Source organism: Salmo salar, chromosome ssa15 (assembly GCF_905237065.1).
Source record: "Salmo salar chromosome ssa15, Ssal_v3.1, whole genome shotgun sequence".
NCBI lineage: Eukaryota > Metazoa > Chordata > Actinopteri > Salmoniformes > Salmonidae > Salmo > Salmo salar.
In genome coordinates, this window is record NC_059456.1 from 44,011,963 (window position 1) to 44,028,831 (window position 16,869).

At 41.3% G+C, this 16,869-nt stretch overlaps 1 protein-coding gene across 6 annotated transcripts in view; it reads left to right on the forward strand.

The window, feature by feature from the left end:
• LOC106571498 (disheveled-associated activator of morphogenesis 1) overlaps nucleotides 1–16,869 on the forward strand; it is a 136,720-nt gene that overhangs the window by 93,361 nt on the left and 26,490 nt on the right. For all 6 annotated transcript variants that reach the window (XM_014144661.2, XM_014144665.2, XM_045695770.1 and 3 more), the window contains 9 exons: nucleotides 10,537–10,608; nucleotides 12,178–12,272; nucleotides 13,401–13,734; nucleotides 14,628–14,738; nucleotides 14,895–14,998; nucleotides 15,106–15,172; nucleotides 15,267–15,384; nucleotides 15,991–16,129; nucleotides 16,543–16,601. In XM_014144661.2, the coding sequence (XP_014000136.1) occupies nucleotides 10,537–10,608; nucleotides 12,178–12,272; nucleotides 13,401–13,734; nucleotides 14,628–14,738; nucleotides 14,895–14,998; nucleotides 15,106–15,172; nucleotides 15,267–15,384; nucleotides 15,991–16,129; nucleotides 16,543–16,601 (1,099 nt within the window). The remainder of the gene's footprint in view (nucleotides 1–10,536; nucleotides 10,609–12,177; nucleotides 12,273–13,400; nucleotides 13,735–14,627; nucleotides 14,739–14,894; nucleotides 14,999–15,105; nucleotides 15,173–15,266; nucleotides 15,385–15,990; nucleotides 16,130–16,542; nucleotides 16,602–16,869) is intronic.

The window sequence follows — 16,869 nt, forward strand, 5'->3', positions numbered from 1 at the left end:
CAGTTCATTATGGAGCCTTTGTGTTCCAGAGGACTTCGATACGGTAACAGTTATCCAGTAAACACGATCCCCCGCAAGTTCCGCAGAACAAGCAACGGATGGTAGGCTAGCAGCGGCGCTGTCTCTCTGAATGAATTTAATATTTACTTTGGTTCGGCCACCTGAATTGATGAGGTCATGCTGGAGAGCATCAATCTCTTTCCACATTTAATTTAATATGGTTTCCTCTGTATTTGTCTCTGTTAATCAGGAGGTGCCCTGCTTAGCTGCTCTGTTAGCAGGGGATCTGCAGTTGAAACACACAAAATGAAGGATGCTTGTTTTTTTCTGTTCGAATATATTTATTTATATTTATTTATTTATTTATTTATTTATTTACTTTTAATGCAGATTGCCAAAGTGCAAAGTGAATTTGACCAAAAAAATAATATATATATATACTTTCACCTAGGACATAATCCAGAATCTGGAACAAAATTTAGTGGTATTGTGCCTAAATTCACTTAGTGCACCCAGGGAGGTAACTATAATAACTTTTAATGCAGATTGCCAAAGTGCAAAGTGAATTTCACCAAAAAAATTAAATAATAATAATAATAAATAATTTTATTTTTTTGGTCAAATTCACTTTGCACTTTGGCAATCTGCATTAAAAGTTATTATAGTTACCTCCCTGGGTGCACTAAGTGAATTTAGGCACAATACCACTAAATTTTGTTCCAGATTCTGGATTATGTCCTAGGTGAAAGTACACATGTACACCCACACTCACACACAGAGGCATACCACAGATTATGTTTGGGTGAAGGAAGTTTTGTTTTGCTATACGGAATCCTGTGTATTTGCTGTTATTTTAGTTTGTCAACTTTGTCAGCCCTAGACTATGGCAACATAATCTAAATTAACACAGCTGCCACTTCTTTAACACTACAACCGCTGGGCCTCGAGGGACCCCCCCTTCAAACTAATGAGCAGTCATTTTGACTGCAAAATTCTAGCAGTGTAATTAATACATTCATATATGCTATTGCAAAAATTATCAGTTGGTTGTGTTTATGACTATCTTAGGTAACATTAGAATACATTTTTAATAATGTTTTTATAACACAATAGTATTTTCATTAGTTTTACTGTAGGCTATTATGTAAAAAAAAAAAACAAGTTCAAGTTTTCAGTCAGTTTTATTTGTGGAGTACATTTGTTACAACTATGAAACAAAACACATATGTGTTGGAACACGGTAACAGCTTCTTGACAACAACAAAAATTATAAAAAGCCCAACCACCAAGACGCACGTTCAGCAAGACGCACGGTCAAATAATGAAAACATCAGAAGCCTTAACATAATTTATAAGCGCCAATTGTGCTTGATAAAGTGAAAATCAGCACAAAATTAATAATGGCATTACAAAAGCAATAATATCATTATAATTTGACAGCTGTCGATATTCTGATCATCTGACCGTAGCATTGTCACCGGCTTGTTCTATCCAACCAATGTCATCCTTTCCTGTTTCTTGTCTCACCGTTTCATTTGTTGGTGGCACGGGCACCTGCTCAGTGCGCACGGTTCTGGCCTCAGAGGTGAAGGTTCAGAATAAGAAGAAGAATCATCAGAAATGTCATGATTCATTTCTTCCCCACCATCTGATTGGTTTTCATTCCGGTTTTGTAGCAGCGCTAACGCGGCATGTGCATCCATTCTTCTTGGTCTTCTTGCCATTGTAAATTGCTCACTCTCTCACTCTGTACTCCAAGTAGGGCAGAGTAGACTGATAAGACTGCTTGGATTCAATGGACTGATGTAGTAGGGTACATTCCATTTTGAGATTACAATTAGAATAGATCAATACAATAAAATGGCCCACCTTGTTCTTCATTCACAATTGGTGATTACTCAATTATGCATGATTCACTTCCCCTCGCTCATCAACTCACGCATTCTCCCCCTTTCTCCCCATCATACTTTACTTCATTTCTTTGTTATGTGTGAAATTAGTTTTGGTTCAGTTTCGATGCAATTATCAATGTGAATATCAACTGGGCACAGCGAGAAGGTGTGGAGCAGGCCTTACTGTCGGGGGAAGGAGAGATAATGGGGGAAAACCATTTAAAAAATATCACATGCCCTCCTAAAACTGGGTAGAACTCACATTTTGTTGGTGATATTAAACATTCTAACAACAGTGTGTTATATAGACTTATTTAGGAAAAGTCAAGGATGGCGTGAGGCATGACTTAAAAAATAACAGAGTAATAAATTGTTTTTAATTAATGAGCAATCAAAATGACTGCTTCCTGTTGTTAAAAACCATTGGATACTGTTTATCATAGCGCTCTACGCTTTATTATGGGTGACTGATAAAACTACCATACTGTGTTACCTCACATCACTCCTAATTTACAGAAGTACAAAATACATTACTCATTCACAGGAATGGCTAACTCTTGAAATTCCTAGTCGCCAACGATTTAGCCTTTAGTTCTTATGAGCCACATACTTGAACACATTTCAGAATACCTTACGATTGGATGCACTAGTGTTTAAAAAAATAAATAAAATTTAAAAATCCTTATTATTTACGTTGTTTTCTGCATTTTTATGAAGCAGGGCTCCCTTGAAAGAGACCTTGGTCGCAATGGGATATCCCTGATATAAAGGTTAAATAAATAAATGTTATGATGCTCCCACCAGCTCTCTGTAGTTAACTGCCAATGCCAGAAAACCACCAGCTGTCATGGTTTGGGGGGGACCCTTATTTCAGGTCTCAGATTAGGTAAAGTCACTGTGCAAAGCTAGGCTAGCTATGACTAGCTGAACTACGCTACATGAGACAAACACTCTGGCATATACACTACATGACCAAAAGTATGTGGACACCTGCTCGTTGAACATCGCATTCCAAAATCATGGGCATTAATATGGAGTTCCACTTGATGTTGGAACATTGCTGCATGGACTTGCTTCCATTCAGCCATGAGCATTGGTGAGGTCAGGCACTGATGTTGGGCAATTAGGCCTGGCTCGCAGTCGGCGTTCCAATTCATCCCATAGGTGTTTGATAGGGTTGAGGTCAGGGCTTTGCAGGCCAGTCAAGTTCTTCCACACTGATCTCGACAAACCATTTCTGTATGGACCTCGCTTTGTGCTTGGGGGCATTGACATGCTAAACAGGAAAGGGCCTTCCCCAAACTGTTGCCATAAAGTTGGAAGCACAGAATCATCTAGAATGTCATTGTATGCTGTAGCGTTAATATTTCCCTTCACTGGAACTAAGAGGCCTAGCCCGAACCATGAGAAGCAGTTACAGACCATTATACCTCCTCCACCAAACTTTAAAGTTGGCACTTTAAGGTTTGGACGCTCCCGAAGAAACAGTTATTGTGCTGGCGTTGCTTCCAGAGGCAGTTTGGAACTCAATAGTTAGTTTTGCAACCGAGGACAGACTATTGTTAGGTGCTATGCACTTCAAAACTCAGTGGTCCCATTCTGTAAGCTTGGGTGTCCACATACTTTTGTATTTATAGTAGAGGTCGACTGATTATGATTTTTCAACACCGATACCGATTTATTGGAGGATTTTTTTTTTTAAAGCCGATACCGATTAATCGGCCGATTTTTGTATTTATTTATTTATTTGTGATAATGACAATTACAACAATACTGAATGAACACTTATTTTAACTTAAAAGTGCAATATGTGCCATTTAAGAAAGATAATGCTTAAGTGCCTTGCTCAGAACATATGAAAGCTGGTGGTTCCTTTTAACATGAGTCTTCAATATTCCCAGGTAAGAAGTTTTAGGTTGTAGTTATTATAAGAATTATAGTACTATTTCTCTCTATATGATTTGTATTTCATATACCTTTGACTATTGGATATTCTTATAGGCACTTTAGTATTGCCAGTGTAACAGTATAGCTTCTGTCCCTCTCCTCGCTCCTACCTGGGCTCGAACCAGGAACACATGGACAACAGCCACCCTCGAAGCAGCGTTACCCATGCAGAGCAAGGGGAACAACTACTCCAAGTCTCAGAGCGAGTGACATTTGAAATGCTATTAGCGTGCACCCGCTAACTAGCTAGCCATTTCACATCGGTTACACCAGCCTAATCTTGGGATTTGATAAGCATGAAGGGGTGGGTATAATTTGTGCAACGTTCCAACAGGAATCTGTTCCAAAAAACGTAAAGTAAAAGGTTGCCAACCAACAACGCATACAAAGTAGCAACGCATACAAACCTAGCTAACTAGCTGCCGAATAGGCATCAACTCACCACGTAGCTTATTCTTAATGTTTGTCCATAGGCAACCAGAGTGAGGACAGACATTTTTCAGAATAAACGTGATGAGTGAAAAACGCAATGAAATAGACCTCTCCCTACCCGGTATCTTATTCTGCCGCTATACAACTTTGTATGCGTTGTTTTTTGGCAACCTTGTTATTTACGAAGTTTTTGGAATAGATTCCTGTTGGAACGTTCCACAAATTATACCCACCCGGCTTGAAGTCATAAACAGCTTGAAGCACAGCGAAGAGCTGCTGGCAAAACGCACAAAAGTGCTGTTTGAATGAATGCTTACGAGCCTGCTGCTGCATACCACCACTCAGTCACACTGCTCTATCAAATATCAAATCATTGACTTAATTATAACATAATAACACACAGAAATACGAGCCTTAGGTCATTAATATGGTCGAATCCGGAAACTATCATCTCAAAAACAAAACGTTTTTTCTTTCAGTGAAATACGGAACCGTTCCGTATTTTATCTAACGGGTGGCATCCCTAAGTCTAAGTATTCCTGTTACATTGCACAACCTTCAATGTTATGTCATAATTATGGCAAATTCTGGCAAATTAGTTCAACGAGCCAGGCGGCCCAAACTGTTCCATATACCCTGACTGCGTGCAATGAACCCAAGAGAAGTGACACAATTTCATGTTAGCAGGCAATATTAACTAAATAATCTATAAATCTATACTTGTGTATTGATTTTCAAGAAAGGCATTGATGTTTATGGTTGGGTACATTGGTGCAACGACAGTGATTTTTTTCGCAAATACGCTTGTTAAATCAACACCCGTTTGTCAAAGTAGGCTGTGATTCAATGAGAAATTAACAGGCACCGCATCGATTATATGCAACGCAGGACACGTTAGATAAACTAGTAATATCATCAACCATGTGTAGTTAACTAGTGATTATGTTAAGATTGATTGATAGTTTTTTATAAGATAAGTTTAATGCTAGCTAGCAACTTACCTTGGCTTCTTGCTGCCCTCGCGTAACAGGTAGTCAGCCTGCCATGCAGGCTCCTCGTGGAGTGCAATGTAAGGCAGGTGGTTAGAGCATTGGACTAGTAACCGGAAGGTTGCAAAAACGAATCCCCAAATCCCCCCTGAACAAGGCAGTTAACCCCCGTTCCTAGGCCGTCATTGAAAATAAGAATGTGTTCTTAATCTGACTTGCCTAGTTAAATAAAGGTGTGTAAATATATATATATTTTTTTAAATCGGCAAATTGGTGGCCAAAAATACAGATTACCGATTTGAAATCGGCCCTAATTAATCGGCCATTCCGATTAATCGGTCGACCTCTAATTTATATTGTATGTAAATCTTTGTAAGTCCATGCTGGTCAACATGACCTTGAAGGGAGGTTGAGGGCTGCTGGCCACCAATGTGTTTTTCCATCTTAAGGTCAGTGCTGGAGGTGCCGGATAGAGACGGCAGTTTTTAACCAAATTTCCAATAAAATTCCAATAAAATCATTTAAAAAAGCAGACAGCTTAGAGTTCACTCAAAGTTAACAATGAACTGCACAAGATCAAATCTGTCTCGACTAATGCAATATGTAGCACATTATGTATGGCGTAAACAACAATGTTTGCCAATGTTGGATTTGAGGTTGGTTCGTTTTTTTGTTTTCATTTTTTAAAATATATATAATCACGGTTTTTGATTTCTGATTGTCTGAGCAATTGTATTTGTATAAAATAATATCATTTTCCAAATGTTTTGAGCTCAGTATTATCATTTATTGTATACAGTCATTTTGGCTCATCTTTATCAAGGCTGCCAATCATTTTGGAGGTGACTGTAGGTTGTATGCCATTTGGTTTGCCTACTTGTAGTCCCAAAACTGAAATAGAGCAGAGACTCAAAGTAGGACAATGCAGATAAGGGGGCCTAGTTTATCTTCAACTTGTCTCTGAGAACTGTGGCCTAGAACACAGAGGAAGAAAACCAAACCTTTTATGTCCATAGATTGTTCCTGGCTACATACGAAAGCACAAGCTTGATGAAAACCTTGGGAGAATTGTGAATGAATGCTCAAGTTGTGCATTGGGGACATTGCTCAAATTTGGCAGGCTATATCTGCTTTGCAGGGCTCTTGTCCATTAATTACAGTGGGCTCCAAAAGTATTGGGACAGTGACTGTTGTCATTTTGGCTCTGTACTCCAGCACTTTGGATTTCAAATTATACACTGACTATGAGGTTAAAGTGCAGACTATCAGCCTTAATTTGAAGGTATTTTCGGGTGAACTTAAAGCACTTTTTGTACATAGTTCCCACCCCCATTTTAGGGGACCAAAAGTATGTATTGGGACAAATTCACTTGTGTATTAAAATAGTCAAAAGTTCTGTATTTGGTTCCATATTATTGGTATGCAATGATTACATCAAGCTTATTACTAGCACGCAATGAGCATATTCCTAGCACGCAATGATTACATCATGCTTGGGACTCTACAAACTTGTTGAATGCATTGGCTGTTTGTAGAGTCCCAAGCATGATGTAATCATCGCGTGCTAGGAATATGGGACTAAATACTAAACTTTTGATGACTTTAAGACACTCAAGTGAATTTGTCCCAATACTTTTGGTTCCCTAAAATGGCGGGACTATGTACAAAAAGTGATGTAATTTCTAAACGGTTCACACAATATGAATGAAAATACCATAAAATTAAAGGACAAATCCACCCAGAGCCACTAATTTGTTTAATTTACAGTGTTAAATAACACTATGTGAGAACAATCATTTTTGTGAACAAATATTTAATTTTGGTGTTATAAGGTTGTTAGCAACATGGAAAATCGTAGATGAAATCTGTTGCACCTCAAGTCGACTGCAAAATCTGCAATGGGCTGGCTAGCTAGCTAGCAAACGTGGCTACAAACAATAGTAACAAAGCTAGTTAGCTGTAAAATCGTCTAAACAAACTGCACTATAAATTTAGGAGTCTACAATCTCTCCATGTTCAACCTGCATATCAATGTGCCTCACAGAGTGGAGTCTAACATTCGCAACGGCAGATATAGTTTTAAGGAGATGGGAAACGTTACCTACGTTAATGGGCTGCGTGGTGCATTCTGGTCGATTCTGGGACAAGACGTGAATGGGAGTTTATTGGACGCTAGCTCAAAAACCCAGCATTAGCATGAATTTTGTGAACAAAAGTACAACATTACAAATCTTTTCTGAGATGTGAGATAATTCACTTACTATCTGTAGCATCGTATAGCTTTGGAATCAGGACATTACGTACTTTCGAGGAAAATAGGCACATTTCTCAACACATAAACTCAGCAAAAAAAGAAACGTCCCTTTTTCAGGACCCTGTCTTTCAAAGATAATTCGTAAAAATCCAAATAACTTCACAATATCTTCATTGTAAAGGGTTTAAACAGTGTTTCCCATGCTTGTTCAATGAACCATAAACAATTAATGAACATGCACCTGTGGAACGGTCGTTAAGACACCTACAGCTTATAGACGGTAGGCAATTAAGGTCACAGTTATGAAAACTTAGGACACTAAAGAGGCCTTTCTACTGACTCTGGAAAAACACAAAGAAAGATGCCCAGGGTCCCTGCTCATCTGTGTGAACGTGCCTTAGGCATGCTGCAAGGAGGCATGAGGACTGCAGATGTGACCAGGGCAATGAATTGCAATGTCCGTACTGGGAGATGCCTAAGACAGCGCTACAGGGAGACAGGACGGACAGCTGATCATCCTCGCAGTGGCAGATCACTTGTAACCACCTGCACAGGATCGGTACATCCGAACATCACACCTGTGGGACAGGTACAGGATGGCAACAACAACTGCCCGAGTTACACCAGGAACGCACAATCCCTCCATCAGTGCTCAGACTGAGCAATAGGCTGAGAGGGGCTGGACTGAGGGCTTGTATGAGCACAAACCCACCATCGCTGGACCAGACAGGACTGGCAAAAAGTGCTCTTCACTGACGAGTCGCGCAGTGTGTCACAGCATCATCGGACTGAGCCTGTTGTCATTGCAGGCAATCTCAACACTGTGCGTTACAGGGAAGACATCTTCATGTGGTACCCTTCCTGCAGACTCATCCTGACATGACCCTCCAGCATGCCACCAGCCATACTGCTCGTTCTGTGCGTGATTTCCTGCAAGACAGTAATGTCAGTGTTCTGCCATGGCCAGCGAAGAGCCCGGATCTCAATCCCATTGAGCACGTCTAGGACCTGTTGGATCGGAGGGTGAGGGCTAGGGCCATTCCCCCCAGAAATGTCTGGGAACTTGCAGGTGCCTTGGTGGAAGAGTGGGGTAACATCTCACAGCAAGAACGGGCAAATCTGGTGCAGTCCATGAGGAGGAGATGCACTGTAGTACGTAATGCAGCTGGTGGCCACCAGCTACTGACTGTTACTTTTGATTTTGGCCCCCTCCTTTGTTCAGGGACAAATTCCATTTCTGTTAGTCACATGTCTGTGGAACTTGTTCAGTTTGTCTCAGTTGTTGAATCTTGATAGGTTCATACAAATATTTACACAAGTTATGTTTGCTGAAAATAAACACAGTTGACAGTGAGAGGACATTTCTTTTTTTGCTGAGTTTACATTGACTTTGAGAAGGGATTGCGTAACTATTAGCCTAGCGACAACGTGAACGCGATTGGTCGATAGTCTGCTTATTGGGGCGATATACGTTCCTTTGTTCATTGGATCTCTTTTCTATAATATCTCTGACAAATGCACCATACAATGCACCCTGGACTAAAGAGGCAGACAAATAGGAGAAATGTGCTAGACCTTTCATTAAATTACACATTTCTCGAGGTAGGAATATCACAAAAATATGATCAATGGCTCATTTGAGAGAAGACATCCTCCTGAGTTATGACATTGGCCAGTATTGAAATCTGACATGTATGATAGACGTTTTTGTGATCTAAAAGCTGTATTCCTATGAAGTACCAGTGTAGTAAGAGCGATTTAGCACGGTGCTACGTAATACAGGACGGATTTATCACTGTCCGAACGCCAATAACTCGGATACACATGAAAACTTGAAATGACCCAGGGAATCGATAGAACATCACTCACAGATGCATAAAAACATAGAGCATTCAAAATGGGTGAACCTTTCCTTTAAGGCTGACAATCTGCACTTTCACCTCAGTCATTGTATCATTTCAAATCCAAAGTGCTGGAGTACAGAGCCTAAACAACAACTAAATTGTCACTGGCCCAATACTTTTGGAGCTCGCTGTAATTAATGGACTTCAGTCCTGCAAGGCAGATGTAGCCTGCCAAATTCGAGAAATGTCCCCAATGCACAACTTGAACATTTGTTCACTAATCTCCTAAGGTTTTAATCAAGCTTGTGCTTTCGTATGTAGCCAGGCAGAATCTATGGCCATAAAGGTTGGTTTTCTTCCTCTGTGTTCTGGGCACAGTTCTCAGTAACGAGTTGATGATAAACTAGGCCCCCTTATCGGCACTGTCCTACTTTGTCTCTGCTCTGTTTCAGTTTGGACTATTCATATATTCACTATACTAGATCTATTCTGTTTCTTGTGTCAAGTTGTGTGAGTGTGTTTGTGCTCATATTTTTTGTGTTTATGTTGTGTGTTTTTGTGTCTGTGCACACATGCCTGTTTAGGTCAGTGTGAATTGTGTGTAAATTAGATAATTTACTCTCAGGGCTCTGAATGGGGTTGACAAATCTGTTGTTGAAATGCTACATTTGTTTCTGTTTTCAAGAGGACATCCTTGTCGTGATGGCTGCAATGGCATGTGAAATGTGTTATTCCTATGGTTCTCATTCAGAATATATCATTCCCACATTGTGTTATGAGCATTTTATTCCAACTATACAATTCCCACTAATTTCATGCTTTACGTTACTTTCATCATTCTACCTACCCTGTTATTGTTGAGGATGTTCTCAGCTTAAGTAGGCCACATGATTTATTGGATTGAGGATGATTAAAAACAATATGCTTCCATTACTGTGTTTTGTTCTCAACTCCTCTGTGCTCCCGGTCTCTTTACAAGTCTCCGGCTGTGTCCAGCGTGGTGTGCACACTTTCTTGCATGGACTTAACAATGGTGGAAACTCAGTCCGGCCGTTGCTTACACCAATCATTTGAGATTGTACAAGTGCACCCTTCTGGAAAATGGTGGAGAATTTGGACGCAGCCCTAGTGGACGACTCTAAACCGACCAAACACATATTCTCTTCTCCTCTTTTTAGGAACAAGAGGAGAACAAAGGTGCAACCAGCTGGCCAGAGTATTACATTGACCAGCTCAATTCCATGGCTGCCGTAAGTAATGACTCCTTGTCATTCTTTACTCTTGGTCTCTTGACTATGATTTTGTATCAATCTCTGTCATTGACACTTCCAAAGTGAGTGTAGAGTCTACTGTGGTACTGAATTTCACTTTTACACTCCTTAAACAGATCTGGAAGAGACTTGACTGTCAAATATAAACATTTAACTTTATCATTTACATGCTTGATATCAGTGATCCTAAAACCTGATATGCAGTATGCAGGTTTATGTCCCAGTTTAGTGGCATCACACCTGATTCAACTGATCTACTGAGCTGGGACTAAAGCTTTGAATACACTGCGACAATGAACGGCTAAAAGCTGCGGGTGGCCGTCCTTTTTTCTGTCGCTGCAGTGTGTTATAGGGACCACTCGGTTGCACTCGGCCGTTCATGGTTCTGGTGTGCGTTTCCTATAAAAGTTGCAGTACTGCGGCTCTCCAAGAGCAGGATGGAGGGTCACTGTGTCTATACCAACTTTTGCACTGATTTGAGATTATCCTTGATTGAAGCCTGATCAGGTGATAAAAAGCATGTGCAGTAACTTAAATTATTCCTAAATTCTCAATGTACGAAACAAATGCAAACAGTTATAATTACATCGGTAATCTGTAGCTCCTCTCAGATCAATCCTAAATCAGATTAACTCTGCATTCATGTTAGATTAAAATGTAATCGCAGAGGACCGCAATTGTCAGCATTTTAACTCCTGGCACGTGCTATGTTGATACGTTTTTGGTAATAATATTGCAGTTTTGGCAGGTGCAAGAGGTTCTGGGTAAGTTCCAAAGAAAGACAGGCAATATCTAGCACAGGCATGCCTCAGGCCTAGACACATCCAGCCGACTCAACTATCTACAACGGTTCCTTTTGGATTCAAACAGCCGAGCAAAAACCTGCCACAGATTCGAGACCTTTCTCCTTTATCTGAATGGCACGTTCTCCACTACACTTAATTTATATTAAAAGCCACTGAACACAGAAATTGCTGGCACATGCTGGGAGGCTTGTTATCGGATCCAAACATGGAGTCCCTTTCAGGTGCTCGTTCCCCAGCTGTTCCATACGCTTTATAAGCAGCATAGGTTTTTAGCTGCACATGTGCAAAAAGCGTGAAGACATTTAAGCAATTTGGTCAAGCAAAATAATAAGATTTCCAGTAATTAAATACATGAATTATACACATTTTATTTTGAATATGACTTACAGTACAAATACCTTCATCAGTTTAGTACAACTTTCCTACCTTTTTATGTAACCAAATAACGAAAGACCTATTACTTCATGTTTTACTTCATGTTTTTGTTGTATTTATGTATGAATCGAACCATGCTTAAACAGTAATGTTGCTCTCATAGAATGTCATCCATTGAGCACTACAGATATACTGTATCGTGGAAATATCATGGGATGCATTTGCTCCGTTGTCTCTGTTTCTATTAATACTGTTCACAGTTAGTGTGTCTTGAAAATACAGCACCCGGCTCAAGGAGTAGTCTAACAAATTCACGGCATTTGACTTGTTCAAACAGCTTTGGTAACGCTATATTTATGTTGCACAGAGGAAGACACTCCTTGCCCTGGAGAAGGAAGATGAGGAGGAGAGGAACAAAACGATAGAGAGCCTGAAGACTGCTTTGCGGACGCAACCCATGAGGTGCCCTGGCTCTCAAACGTCCATACACTTCACTGTACAGTGCATGCAGTCGCTAAAGAAACTCATTTAAATAGACTTATATACACACACCCTCTTCAGAAATGACCTGTAGCTACCATACATAGAATAAACACAGGAGGGAACAGGATTGTTTTCTGAAATGAATTTCAATTTCAATATACTCATAGCACACCAGAGCTTTGAATTACAATAACTGAAATAACAGGGCCCTACAGGGAGTAATTGCCATTGGAGTTACAGACCTATAGAAGTGTATATGCAGACCAGAATGAACAACGACCCAGTAATTCATCACTGTACTGTAGATGGCTAGGCTGGAACACCACTCTTGGATATTGTCACACATGTCATAAATGATATGGTCCTTCTGCTGCGCTAGTTACAGTACAAATGCTATGTGGAGCAGTTATGTAACTGCTCTTAATAAAAGTAGGCTTTATTATTCTAACGCTTCAGGCAGTCCTTCCCAGAACACCTAATCTTTCATTCAAATCACCTATTATGTCGTTAATCATACTTACTGCTGTGGGGCAGTAACCTGGGTAGCGTTCATTGCAACGTATAATGTTTTGAAATGGAAAATGAAATGAGTGTTTCTTATTGGCCAAGTCCAGGTAGACCCCTCCCTGTTTGTCTGTTTCTTCCGTTTGGTGCCTAATGAACACGACCCAGATTGATCTGCTGATTGAACATATGGTGTCCCTCTGGCTGCATTGTGTGTAGCATGTTTTTTTGTCTCTTTCACATTAGTGTGTGTTGCACCGTTTAATGACCCCGTGCGACCTGAAGATCAGGTGTCAGACTTTCACCCTCAGGGGTTATGGTGGCACTTGGTCACTTACTGGCCTTTTATTTCTTCAGGCCGTTGTTTTTTAACAACTTTGATAACACACACAGAGGTTGACCATTTTCTCAGCATGTCAGACCTAATTACTATTTTGGATATTTCCAGTGCGTAGGATTATAGTCTTTATACCCTATTTCAAGTGGAAGTAATGACAATTACTACATGAGATCCCATAGACTAGCCTCTTTGCTCCAACTGGCACTTGCACTTTTAACTTAGTTTTTTTTATTGATATCCCGTTTCCCCATGACCTTCCTCAGGTTTGTGACTAGGTTCATTGACCTGGATGGCCTGACCTGTATCCTCAACTTCCTGAAGACCATGGACTATGAGACGACCGAGTCGCAGATCCACACTTCGCTCATCGGCTGCATCAAGGCCCTGATGAACAACTCCCAGGGGCGCGCCCATGTGCTCTCGCACTCGGAAAGCATCAACATCATTGCCCAGAGTTTGGCCACCGAGAACGTCAAGACCAAGGTGGCGGTGCTGGAGATCATGGGCGCTGTGTGCCTTGTGCCTGGCGGGCATCGGAAGATCCTGGAGGCCATGCTGCACTACCAGCGCTTCGCCTGTGAGAGGACACGCTTCCAGGTGGGCAAGGGGAGGGTTATGAATTAATATTTTAGTCACCGTTAGCAACCTATCCCCTTAATTGTATTGAATGAACATTCAGTACCATTTAATATTGTAACATTTTGACTTTTGGCTGGGTTATATACACTGAGTGTACAAAACATCCAGGTGAAAGCTATGATACCTTATTGACGTAATTTGTTAAATACACTTCAATCAGTGCAGATGAAGGGGAGGTGACCGGTTAAAGAAGGATCTTTAAGCCTGGGGACAATTGAGACATGGATTGTGTATGTGTGCCATTCAGACGGTGAATGGGCCAGACAAAAGATTTAAGTGCCTTTGAACGGGATATGGTAGTAGGTGCCAGGCGCACCGGTTTGTCTCAAGAACTGCAACGCTGCTGGGTTTTTCACACTCAACAGTTTCCCTAGTGTATCAAGAATGGTCCTCCACCCAAATGACAACCAACCAACTTGACACTACTGTGGGAAACATTGGAGTCAACATGGGCCAGAATCCCTGTAGAACACTTTAGACACCTTGTATAGTCCATGCCTTGGTGAATTGAGGCTGTTCTGAGGGCTAAAGGGGGTGCAACTCTATATTAGGAAGGTGTTCCTAATGTTTTGTACACTCAGTATATAGTAGACACCCAGTTATAGGTATTAATTTCAGCGCTTTCACAAGAAGAATTGAATAATGTAATATTTCCTTAAAACATCCGCCCTTTATTCAAATAACACGATTGGCTGGCCATTTGCAACAGTAAACGCTTTACATTGGCTAAAGTGGTTTGGCTCCAATGATTTGTGCAACTTTGTGTTTGCAATATAAATTGTGTCTACAATATGATTGCTCTCTGAACGACGAGCCATAACTGTGGTCATCTCCTCTCCTTCACCACCCAGACCCTGCTGAACGATCTGGACCGGAGTACGGGTCGATACCGGGATGAGGTCAACCTGAAGACAGCCATCATGTCCTTTATCAATGCTGTCCTCAGCCAAGGCGCCGGAGAGGTAAAATTAGCCGTCAACCTTTGCATCGCTTGTCTCCTAACTCCACACTTGCACCATACTTCAATTTGATTTTCTCTTCAATCGAACTTGTGCTGCACCTCAATCTGACTTAACTTTATTGACACCTACTTTTGATCCTCCATCTTATGTTCCCAGGCCAGTTTAGAGTTCCGCATCCACCTCCGTTACGAGTTCCTGATGCTAGGAATTCAGCCAGTCATTGACAAACTTCGCTCCCATGACAACTCCACGTTAGACCGGTGAGTTGAAGCCCAGTTCCCGTTAACCTGAATTGTGACACAAGTCCCTTTTTTCTCTTGATCGCTGACCATGCATGACCCTATTCACTTTACTTAATCTCCCCCAGGCATTTGGATTACTTTGAAATGCTGCGCAATGAGGACGAGCTAACTATGTCAAGACGTTTTGAGTCGGTAAGTAAAAACGTATTCTTGTTTCATTCCTGAATTCCATCGTCGTTTGTGCTTGATAAGGACTGTGACTTGTCAACGTGTTCTCTTTTCCCAGGTGCACATAGACACTAAAAGTGCTTCCCAAGTATTTGACCTCATCCGGAAGAAGATGAACCACACTGACGCATACCCTCACTTTATCTCCGTCCTGCACCACTGTCTCCTCATGCCTCGTAAGTGCTCCCTGCTGCATTCCTGACCTGCTGCTAACGTTGACCCTGGTCAGTAAGAATTTAGCGCTGTGACTTTGGAAGTTACCCAGAATATTGTGTTTCCCTATTCCAGTCAGTGGAGGCTGCTGGGGGGAGGATGCCTCATAATATTGGCTGGAATGGAGCGAATGGAATGGCATCAAACACATGGAAACCATGTGTTTGACGTATTTGATACCATTCCACTGATTCCGCTCTAGCCATTACCACGAGCCCGTCCTCCCAAATTAAGGTGCCAGTCAACCTCCCATGATTCCAGTAGAGCTGACCTGCTGTCTTCTTCCTGCTAGCTGTGCGTGTGGGGGTGCACGCGTGTGGGGGTGCACACGTGTGGGGGTGCACGTGTTTGAGTGTGCATGTGTCTGTGCACTTTAAATGAATTTTTATCTGTATGAGGATCTGCCTGCAAACCAAGACGGCATCTTGCCCTCTAGCCACACTCTGTATAAATCAATTGTGGATACCTCTTTCTGTCCTTAGCTAAATATCTACTTGTGCAGAGAGGCCTCTTCTACTCGACGACTTCTCTGTATCGGCTGTGTTTGATGATCTCACTGTCCCCCCCAGATAAAAGGAGTGGGAACACAGTGCAGTATTGGCTGCTGCTGGACCGCATCGTCCAGCAGATGGTCCTGCAGAACGACAAGGGCCACGACCCCGACGTCACACCCCTTGAGAACTTCAATGTTAAGAACGTGGTGCGGATGTGAGTGCTCTCCATATAACCCCTTAAGATGACAAGGGAGAGAGGGAGCACGTCCTGCTTGAGCTCAACTGACTGGGATGAGCTGGGATGATATAGGCCTAGGAAAGACATGAAAATTCATAATTGAACTGTCAAATGAAATAATTTCCAAACTGACCCTCCAATCAATACTTCAATACTGTAGGGAACCTCAGTCCCTTGGAGGCTTCTTAGAAAATGTATTTAAAATCTGTTAGTCTGCACTGCTTCAGTATGAAAACTGTATTTTAATTCCCATAATAGAAATGAGCTCAGCTCCATTTCCACAGGATTGATTGTTTGCATGTTGTCTTTAACATAAGTCAATGCATCAGTCATAGAATGCTCACATTGAGGACCCTCCGATAACTTTGTTTGTGTGTCTCTCCTTACAGGCTGGTCAATGAAAATGAGGTCAAGCAGTGGAAAGAGCAGGCGGAGAAAATGCGAAAAGGTCAGTTTCATGTTTTGAGCTGCTTCTTTGTGAAACTCTGCCCTTTGGCTCTATTGCACATTTTAAAAAAGACCACAAAGAAATCGACAGCATGTAATTTACACTTCACATGGAAGGGATTGACTACTTTCAATATGTACAAATAATACAAATCGGCAGGGATGGTTTTTCAGAGGATGCCAATTAAATGGTACCGTTCTCCACAGTTGTGAAGCTCTGAATGTGTTCATCTTAATGTCTGTAAGCTTTATGCTTATCAGGTGAATTG